Raw genomic sequence first — 11,566 nt, 5'->3', positions numbered from 1 at the left:
ATGCATCCCATTTAAAGAATATGTACTGTCATCTGGGTCCCATATTGAAATCTGCCACACAGGAGCCAGCCATTTATTGACTATTGTCTCTTTCCCATCCATAAAATGAAGACTTCTAAGAAAATATTTGCAAGTGAAGCCAGGCTGAAAGCTTAGAATTAAAGCAGAATTGGTGCTCCTTAGCTCCTGTGAAGTGATCAAAAAAAGCCCTGATGGGTTCTGCTAGTGACTGAGACAGTGCTTGCTGGGATCCCTGTAAGGATTCAACCTGTGTTCCCTGGACCATGTTGAAATCTGGGCAAAAGTTTTCCTGATACTGTGAAAGCAGCTGGTTTCTGAGGTTCCTCATAGTCAACTCTTTCATTTCTTTGATTAGAAGTAACCCAGGTCGAGTCCCAGCTAGACCTTGATTCCATGCCCCCCCCCATCATTTTTTCCTCAATGACTGTGTGTGTATGTATTTGTGCACATGTGTTTCTTGGCCTAATATTAGGCTATCTGTTAATTGTAATACACATTTAATACTGAACTTCAATTCTAACCTTAACTGATTCTCTAAGACTAGGACATAATATGTATGCATGTGTCTGTGTATGTTTGTGTATATATAGTTTGTTAAGAATTTTTAAGAATCAAAATAAATTGTAAAAGAACAAGATTCAGAACATTTTAGAGATAGAGAAAAAGAGATATGTGCCAGAAAGTGTATGAGAATTGGTATCTTGGGTCCTGCTTGTGGCTCTTCTGGCCGTGATATCTGGGGCAAGCAACTAACAGTCTAGACAGGAGTTTCTGTTTTCTATGTGCTTAATGTATCTATCCTGGACTATATCAGAAGAGAAGATAGGACTATTTCATGTTCCAGATATCTCAGACTTCGTTTCACTTTACTCATTCATTTATCATCCAACAAATATTTATTCTATGCCTACTGTGCACAAAACACTGGACTGGTTTCTGAGGATACACTGGTCCATTTGATGGATGTGGCCTTTGCCCTTCTGGGGTCCACAAGTCTCCAAGCATTCCTCCTGGGACCATTAAGCTGGGCATGATAAATCAGTGAGGACTAGCTAACTAAACCCCAGTGTGTCCCCACACCACCATTCTCTTTGGCTTTGTCTCCTGAATCCTACGTATCCAAATGCAAACACATCTTCCAATTATCCAGTTATTCTTCTACTAACTTATCTCTGCCACCTTCTTTGTATCCAACTCACTCTCTCTACCAAATTGATTTTGGAGGGATCTCTGTAAGAAATAAGCAAAAAGACATGTGCCCTCAAGAAGCTTAAAGTTAAAAAAAAAGAGGCAAATATGTAGCTGGATATATGAGCAAATATAGGGCTGAGTAGACTCTTCTAATACAGGATATTGACATGGTTCAGAGCCTATGACTCAAATACGCTTTATAATAGCTGAATGTAACCAGGTCACCTTATGAAAAAGAGCAGTATGATAAGAAATCAGGTGTCCTTTATCTCATTACAAAATTGAAGGGCAAAATTAGTTGAGTCTTACATTGGTAGATGAAAGAGTGGTTTAAAGTGCAGAGGACTTCCCAGATTTCTCAGAGAAATTGAGACCTAAAGGGCAAATTAAAGAACTTAAGGCTTAAGGAAGCCTGTTGTTTTTGTGAGCAGAATAACTTTTGGTGTCTGGTAAAGGCCTCTGTGTAACTGGGGCAGTTAAAGACAGATTAATTACAAGTAAAAGTGAGAGGGGAAGCATACTGAAGGATGAAAACAAATATATAAGTGGGTATAAATTTTACAATTTTACCTTCGTCTTTGAGTGAACTTGATTATCAAATAAAATCCCTGGATTTGCTTAATTTACTTAACCAATTCAATAATCAGGTATAATATTTTGCTCTTCAGGGTCCTCAAGGACAAAAATAAAATGTGTGCATTCTGACAAAACACAATCATAATGCAAATAATTTCTATTTATAAACTATTTTATAGTTCATGCATATCACTCAGTGTATTACTGTCATTTCAAAATAATATGCTCTCTCCTCTGTAGTCTGTACACCTGAGAGTGACAGCATCTATTAGCAGTCCCCAGTCTTGCTGAGTCATTCTGTTCATCCTCCTGTAGCTCAGCCGTCATTCAGAGGCCTAGCAGGTTGAGAGTTTACAAGTGCTTAACTATGGTTCCCTAACTTCTTCTGCAGGAATGCTGCAAGAATGTGGACCACAGGAGGGCAAAGGTCACATCCATCACATAGACTAGCACATCCCCAGAATCCACTGCATTGTTGTGCATAGGGAAGGCACCAAATAAATATTTGTTAGATAATGAATGAATGAGTGAAATAAAGTCTGAGACTTCTGAAATGCACATCTTCTTTATCTTGTATAGTGCAGTGTCTTCTCAAGAATTAATCCCTAGCTCTGTCTACATTAACATGTTCTTACTTGATTGAGGAATTAACACACTTAAAGACTGGGATTTGGAAGTGAGAAGGAGTACATGGGAGTGATTCAGGAAAACAAGGAAATGAGATACAAGTGGCAAAATTTGTCAAAGTAAGCTAAAAAAATACTTATTACAAGATTACTTATTATATTTCTCATGGCTGTGCATGTCTTCATCTTCACCTTCTGGTAACATATACATCCAAGTTGAATTGAGCCATTTTTCCCAAATCGAGGATCTTGTGACTTTAAAGTACCATAATATCTTGAGATTTCTATGACAAGTTTTGACCAATGGGTTCTAGAGATGCTGGAAACCTTGAAAGTATAAAATAACAAGACAGTGTAAAAACATGAGTCAGAAAATCATGACTGCCTTTAGACATAGCTACTTAAATATAGCATGGTGACTTTTAGTATGGATTCTAGAGCAAGACTACTTAGATTCAAATCCTGACTTTGCTCTTGTGAGCTATTTGATTTTTGTTGTTAATTAATTTCTCTGTGCCTTAATTTTCTATTTGAAAGATGACTTGTGGTGAGGATTAAATAAACAATACTCTTAAAGCAGTTCTAGGCATATAGGAAGTGCCGTATTAATCTTAGCTCTTGTCGTGATCCTGGTTAAATCACTTATCCACTCTGGGTTTAAAGTTTCCAGGTATAAAATGAGAGATTTTGACTAGATTTTCTCTAAGGCCCTCCTGAACTGATTGTTTTCAAATGCTTAGAGTCCATGTGCTTTTCTACATATATGTATGTAGTTTGTGATAGGAAAGTGTATGATTAGTTAGTAAATGCTTTCCTTGATTGATGGAAGGAGAGGTTATTAGGGGATTCAGGCAGTCTTCTTCACTAGGCTAAATTCCTTGAGGGTAAGAGTGTATCTTTTCCTCCTCAGTATCCCAAGGCCTAATGTGGTGCCTGGGGACAGTGGGTGCTCTGTAAACTGTTAATGGATATGGAATAAATGACTGTGTCTTGTGTACCCAGGTATGTGGGAATGGGAAAGGGTTGTAACTCCTTCCTAAGACTTATTTCAATTAAAGCTACTTACACCGAATATTCAAAAAACATTAGTGCTCTTTTCTGGAGACATTCCTAGAACAAGAATTCAAGTTTGAGTTTTGATGGCAAATTCTTATTTGAGTTCATAAGTCCTGGATTTGAGAAGTAGGGGATAGCAGATACACATAGTTTACTGTGTTGCAAGCACAGATTTGGTGTTATGGCATTGAGGATGGCATGATCAGCGTTAAAATGCCAAGTCTCATTTCTTTGCCATGTATTAATGCCTTTCTTCCAGAGCACCTGTATCTATACATTTGTTCACATGTTCTGTTTGCTCTCATTCATTTTAAGTGAAAAAAAAAAAGAGAAATAGCATTAATTAAAAAACTTAATGTTAAGAAAATGAAAAGACAACTCACACTATGGTAGAGAATATTCACAAATAATATATCTGACAAGGGACTTGCATCCAGAATTCATAAAAACAAAACTAAGCAAAACAATGGGATTTACACTTCCCATTTATTATTTTCTCTATACCTCAAGTCTTTTTTTTTTTTTTTTTTGCATTATTGCTTTCTTTTTCATTAATGGAATATTTTCTAAAATTACTTTTTAATTTCTTTAGTGATTTTCTTGCTATATATTTTTAATTATTTACTTAGTGATTGCTTTAGGCCTTACCATATATGTCTTATCAAAAACAGTTTCAGAATTACACCAGCAACTTCAGAGAATGTAGAAACAGCATTCCCATATTCTCTTTTCTTTCTTACTGTGGTATTCTTGTCATAGGTATTATCTCTATGCATGTTATAAGCCCAACAATACATCAGTATAATTATTATACCTTTATGTAATTTTGTGCCTTTTAAAGAAACTGAGAGGAGAAACGAGAGCAAGTTTATATGTATAATTTTTTTTAATTGAGTTATAGTCAGTTTAAAATGTTTTGTCAGTTTCCAGTGTAGAACACAGTTTTTAAGTTATATGTATAATTATTCTCATATTAGCCTTCTTTCCATTTCAGGTTCTATACATTTTTTCCTTTGGATTCAAGTGAAACATCTGGGGTCAATTCTTAACCCAATGTTGGTTTGTTCTCACCAACCTCCTTGCCCTGCTATTGGTAAATATATTACATTTCTGTATGTTATATGCCCACAAATACAATTAAATATATATTGCTTTATGCTTTTTAAATAAGATAAGAGAAGAAAGGATAAGAAATAGGCATTTATACTCCTTTATAATTGCATAATTACCTTTATCAGTGATCTTTGTTTTTTTTGTGTGTGTATTCAAATTACTGTCTTGGGTCACTTGCTTTCAGCCTGAAGAACTAACTTTAGTATATCTTGTAAGGTAGGTCTACTGGCAACAGATTCTTTCAGATTTTGTTATCCGAACATCTTTTTATTTCATCTTCATTTTTAAATGATAATTTTGCTGGATATAGGATTCTTGATTAAGAGTTTTTTAAAATTTGAGGGCTGAAAATACATTATCCTATTGCCTTCAGCCCTCTATTATTCTGATGATACACATAGTTATTTTTCTCTTGCTGCCTTAAAAATTTTCTTTGGCATTTTTACTACGTGTCTATTCATGGGTCTTTTTAAGTTTATCCTACTTGCAGTTTGTTGAACTTCCTGGATATATAGATTTAAATTTTTTTAGTAAATTTGGGAAATTTTTAGCCACTAATTTTTCAAATATTTTTCTGCTCCTTTCTCTCTCTGTTATTCTGGTACTGCCTTTACTTGTCTGTTGGTATACATTAGTGTCTCACATTTCTCTGAGGCTTTGCTCATTTTTTGTTCATTCTTTTTTCACTCTGTTCTTTGGATTGCATAATATCTATTGATCTATTCTTAAGTACTTTTACTTTCTGCCAGTTTAAATGTATTACTGATCCCATCTAGCAAAGTTTTAAATTTCAGTTTTTGCTCTTTTCAGCCCCCAAATTTCCATTTGGTTATTTTTTAATAATTCCTGTCTCTTTATTAATGTTCTCTATGTGATGTGACACTCTCATCATGTTTTACTTCTAAAATCATGGTTTCCTTTGTTTCTTTGAACATATTTATAATGGCTTGTTTTCTCACATCTGGTCACTCCTGCAGGTGGCTTTATTGCCTGCTTTTCTTCTGGTATCTAGGCCATAATTTCCTGCTTATTTTGCATGTCTCAAAATATTTTTTGGAAAATGAACATTTTAGATATTGCAGAAACTTTGGGTACTGACTTCATCTCTCCCCTCTTTCAGTGCTTGTCATTGTTGTTAGCTTGTTTACTTGTTTAAGGACTAACTGGATTATTTTAGTGATGTCTGTTCCCTGCTCCTCCCCCTCTATCCCCTAAACAGACACAGAATAAAGCCTCTAATGTTTTTCCTCAGAGATTTGTCCTTGGATATGCCCAGCCACTCTGGGATAACAGGGTTTTAGCAGGACTTTGGCAGTGTTTGTCTAGTTACCTGACCACACTAACCTATGAAACTCCACTAACTGCTGGTTAAAAGCTCTATTGTTTGTAACAATGCCCTGGAGAATAAATTATTTACACCCTAATCCAATCATATTCAGGCTGGTATGAAGGGACAGTTCCTGATGGCCAATGTTTGAAATTTATTCAGACTCTAATTCTTGCAGTTGTTTTCTCATTTTTCTCCAGCAACTAATTGGCTTATCATTTAGCCTGCATCTTCAATGAATTTATCAGTCTCCTCTCCATTGCCTCTCACCAACACTTCTACTGTTTTTGAAAGCACCCTTAGATTTGAACTTCATATGCTGTTGGAAATAAAGTTGGCTCCTTTGGGGAGATAATTTGAGCTCTCTGTTCTATGGACTACCTTTCCTCCCAGGAAAAATGTCTAAGCCACAACTCTGGTGCTGGAGTAAGGACCAATAGGTCAATTCTAAGAGACAGTCCAGTTTGAAGAACTAAGTGCTCAGTGGATATATGAGCAAGAGCCCGAGGTGTCTTTGGCTTGTCTCCCTTGGCACAATCCCCTGTCCTATGAGCTGAGTCAAGAGCAATTGGGACCTCAGTGTCCTACCATGCCCAAGGTACAACCTTTGTCTCATGAGAGGAAACTTGGTGTAAGGATGGAGTCCCCACCTGTTGGCTGCACTTGTCCAGAACTTTGCCTCAGCAACAAGCATCATGGGACAGTATGAGAAATGCTAATATCCTGTCCTTCCCAGGAAGACAACCCTGCAACCAGGACCTGGGGGGAGTCAGAAATTTGTGTTCTTGGTTGTACAAGTCTGGGTGGAGTTCCCAGCTCAATGAGTGGAGGAGGTAACAGTACAGATCTTCAAATACTAAAGACTCATCATTTTATGGAGTTTTAGTAAATATTCTTGAGTAAATATGTCCTTATTTGCTGTATATCTGTAGCAACACTTCCATTTTTTATGCTTATAAGGCCAACTATTTTTAAATGGGTTTTTAAAAAATTTCATCAGTTTTGCTGAGGAGTGATTCTGACTTGCACACCATAGTGCCAGAAGTGGAGCCAAGAAGGGGAAACTGATCCAGTATAGATTAGCATTCTCTTTAGCTGAGGGCTTGATGTATCTTTGGTTGCTAGTGGAAGGCCTAAGATATATTTGTAGTATTAAAAATAAAAATTAAAAAAATAATTTTCTAATGTTAGTATCTTAAAAGCAAAGCATAAGATGGCAATTCCTGTAGATGATTTGTTGCTTGAATCCTCTGAGAATAAATCTTTAGAGAAGTGGAGACACAGGAGGTTGCCAGGCATTTCTCAAGGGAGATCATGTGAGCATTTCCAGCAGCCAGCACTCATAACATCTTGGGATGGATACTCTGCTGTAAAGAGACTAAGAGAGCTCAATAGCAGCTATCAAAATCTAAATCATCCTCATAAAAATAATCATAGTAAAGAATATGTAAAGAGTAAAAAGACTCAGTGTAGAGTTTACTAACAGCTGCTCCAGGAACTCAAATCAACCACATAAACATAATTGTAGTAACAGTAATAAAAATAATATAACAGCCACTCTTATTGGACACTTTCTACCTTTTAAGGAATACACTTACTATCTCTAATTCTCATGATCACACAGTAAATTAGATATTATCCTTACATTTATTCAGGTGAAGAGATTAGGTCTAATCTCTTCTATGTCACTTAGCTTGGTTCTAGAGCTTAGTCTCAGATGCAAGTTCTCTGACTCCAAGGCCTGTCCTCTGTACATTACTTACATAAAACTGTCCAAAAAGAGGTAAAGAAATGAGAAAGAAAAAAGAAAAACAAAGGGTAAAAACAGAGAAGAGAATAAAATGGTAAGGAAAAATGTATAAAAGTATAGTCATGCATGGGAATGCCAGGGCTGGATCAACAGGTGCCCCTGTAGCTCTTCATTAGCACAAATACCCTCTGATTTGGTCTAAGCCTTCTGAGGTGAGCTTCATCAAGGCTCAACAATGCTGAACCCACAAATACTTTCAATGTAGCCCTATCCCTACCTTGGGTTTTTGCTGAGAAGGCTGAGGAAAACTCCCTTAAACTTTCTAGAAAACCAATTGTTTGACAGCATCTATGATACACACTGTATCTCCTCAGAGAGTCTTTTTCTTACTATGTCATACTCCAAGGATCCAACCTTAAAGATTCTGAGGTTTAAACAAAAGACTCTTCAGTCACATTCTTCATTTCATATTTGAGCCCTCCATCTTTTTTTTTTTTCTCTTATCTGGCAACACCCTGGATTTGTTCTTTGCTTTGAAATCATTTCTTAATTTAATTTTAGGATCATTTCCATTCCTGGGAACTGCTGCTTTGTGTCTTCTTTGCCTCTTCACAAAATTGAGTTTATGGTCTCCATAAGATTATATACCATGACAAAAGTGTCGTACAAGTCTCCTTCAACTTTCACTGCATTTCACAAATTTTGATGAGTTGTATTTTTATTTTCATTTCATTGAATACATTTTAAAATCCCTCTTGAGACTTACTTGACCTATGTATAATGTAGAAGTTTGTTGTTTACTATCCAGGTATTTTAGGACTTTCCAGCTATCTTTCCATTGTTGATTTCTAGTTTAATTTCACTGTAGTCTGAGACATACATTGTAACATTTCTGTTCCTTTCAATTCTTAAGGCGTGTTTAATGATCCATAATGAGGTTTATCTTGGTGAATGTTTCATGTTAGCTTGAGAAGAATGTGTATTCTGATGTCTTTGGTATTCTATAAATGTTGATTATATCCTGTAGATTCCAAATAGAAAAATCAATCAATATAATATACCACATTAAGGGAGCAAAGAAAAAAAATTGGTCATCCAATTGATTCACAAAAATCCTTTGAACAAATTTAATAATCTTTCTTTTACAAAAAAAAAAAAAACTCAAAAATTAGGAATAGAAGAAAACTTCCTCAACATGATAAAAACCATGCATGAAAAATCCACAGCTACATCATATTCAATGATGAAAGACTGAAATCTTCTCCCCTAAGGTAAAGAAAAAGACAGTAATGCCCATTTTTACCTCCTCTATTTAACATACTATTAGAAGTACTAGCCAGTGTAATAAAACAAGGGAAAGAAAGAGATTTAAATTTGGAAATGACATAATGAATTCTCTCTTAATACACGACATGGTATTAAATATAGAAATATCAAAGTTTTCACCAAAAAATAATAGAAAAATAAACAATTTCAGCAAATTTGGAGGATACAAAATCAACAATTAAAAATCAGTTGCATTTCTATACACTAACATGACAATTAAAAAATTAAGAAAGCAATCCTATTTAAATAGGATCAAAGAGATTAAGATAATTAAAAGTAAATTTAGCCTAGAAGAAGTCTTGTATACTGAAAACTATAAACGTTGCCAAAAGACATTAAATAAGACATAAAGAAATAGAAATACATCCATGTTCATAGGTTGGAAGTTTTAATGTCACTAAGATGTCAGTACTACCCAACACAATCTACAGATCTGATGTAATTCTTATTAAATTTTGAATATTTTTCCAGAAAAGAAAAAGTCATTGTAAAATTCATAGGGAATTTCAAGAGATCCCCAATAAGCAAAGAAAAAATCTTGAAAGAGAAGAACAAAGTGGGAGATATCATACTTCCTGATTTCAAAACTGACTACAAACTATTGTAATCCAAATATACATATAGACCAATAGAGTAAATACATATTCTCATATGCGGTCAAATGATTTGGTAACAGTGTCAAGACCATTCAGTGGGGAAAGCACAATATTTTCAACAAGTGATACTGGGGAATTTTGATATTCACATGCAAAAGAATGAAGTTATACCCTACCTTCTTCCATATTCAAACATTTACTCAAAGTAGAACAAAGATCTAAATGTAAAAGCTGAACAAAATCTCTTAGAAGAAAACGTAGGGAAACTCTTCATTCTATTGCATTTGGCAATGATTTCTTGGATATACACCAAAGGTGTGTGCAGACAACAAATGAAAAAATAGATAAATTGGTTTTTACAAAAACTTAAAACTTTTATGCATATCAAAGGACAATATCAAAATATAAAGGGCAACTCACAGGATAGGAGAAAATGTTTACAAATCGTATATTTGATAAGAAATTAATATTCAGAATATATAAAGAATCATTTAACTCAGCAACAATGAAATCAAAAACAAAGAGCTCAATTCAAAAATAGTCAAGGACTTGAAGAGACCTTCTCCAAATAACAGAGATAAATGGTCAATAAGTACCTGAAAAGGTGCTCATCACCATTATTCATTAAGGAAATGAGATATACTTCACACACATTAATATGGTTGCCTTTTCTTTAGAAACAGAATACAAATTTTGGTGAGGATGTAGAGAAATTGATAATCTTGTATATCATTGGTAGGAATGCAAAATTGAACAGCTGCTGTAAAAAACAGTATAACAATTCCTTAGAAAATTAAACATAAAATTACCATTTGATTCAACAATTCAACTTCTAGTTATATATCTCAAAAAACTGAAAGTAAGAACTCAAATATATAGTTGTACATCAATGTTTATAATAGCATTATTCAAAACAATAAAAAAAAATGGAAACAATCTAGTTATTCACCAACATATGAATGGGTAAATAAATTTTAGTGTATTAGCTGGTCAGAATGGCTGTCATCAAAAGATCACAAATAACAAATATTGGCAATGATGTGGAGAAAAGAAACCCTTGGTAGCCTCTTGGTGGGAAAGTAAATTCATGCAGCCACTGTAGAAGGTTTCTCCAAAAATCTCAAAACAGAATTACCATATGACCCAGCAATTCCACTCCTGGGTATATAAAACCAAAACCAAAAACAAAAACAAAACCACTAATTTGAAAAGATACTTGCATGTCAATGTTCATAGTATCATTATCTACAAATGCCAAGGTATGGAAGCAACCTAAGTGTCCATGAACAGATGAATGTGTAAAGAAGATATGATACACACAAACATGCACATACATATAGATAGATATAATATTTATAGATATTTACTGTATACTATACACTCACACACACAATGGAATACTACTCAGCCATAAAAAATGAAATTTTGCCATTAACAGCAACATGGATGAACTTGGATGGCATTATCTAAGTGAAATAAGTCAGACAGAGAAAGACAAATACTATATGATATCACTTATATGTAGAATGTATAAAATACAACAAACTATTGAATATAACAAAACAACAACAAAAAAGAAGCAGACTCACAGATATAGAGAACAAACCAGTGGTTACCAGTCGGAAGTGGGGTGAGCAATATAGGTGTGGAGGAGTGGGAGTAACACTATATTGAGTATAAGACGGGCTACAAAGATGTATTGCACAACACAGGGAACATAGTCAGTATTATGTAATAATTGCAAATTAAGTGGAAATGTAAAGTTCTATGAAAATTAAAAATTAAAAAAATAAAATAGAATGTAGTACCTTCTTACCATGGAATATTATTCAGCCTTAAAAAGAAGGATATTCTAACACATGTTACAGCCTAAATAAACCTGAGGACATTATGCTAACTGAAATAAGCCAGTCACAAAAAGGAAAATACTATATGATGTCATTTTTATGACGTATCCAGGGTAGTTAAATTCATAGAAACAGAA

The 11,566-nt window shown here is 34.5% G+C and overlaps 1 protein-coding gene across 1 annotated transcript in view; it reads right to left on the bottom strand.

Moving 5' to 3' along the window:
• Positions 1–7,167: 7,167 nt before the first annotated feature.
• LOC141573436 (guanylate-binding protein 6-like) overlaps positions 7,168–11,566 on the bottom strand; it is a 29,932-nt gene continuing 25,533 nt past the window's right edge. Inside the window, exon 12 of the mRNA XM_074341574.1 lies at positions 7,168–8,681. Within this exon, the coding sequence (XP_074197675.1) occupies positions 8,662–8,681 (20 nt within the window). The 3' untranslated portion in view covers positions 7,168–8,661. The remainder of the gene's footprint in view (positions 8,682–11,566) is intronic.

This window comes from Camelus bactrianus, chromosome 15 (genome assembly GCF_048773025.1).
Source record: "Camelus bactrianus isolate YW-2024 breed Bactrian camel chromosome 15, ASM4877302v1, whole genome shotgun sequence".
NCBI classification, from domain to species: Eukaryota; Metazoa; Chordata; class Mammalia; order Artiodactyla; family Camelidae; genus Camelus; species Camelus bactrianus.
This window is presented reverse-complemented; position numbering and strand designations above follow the sequence as displayed.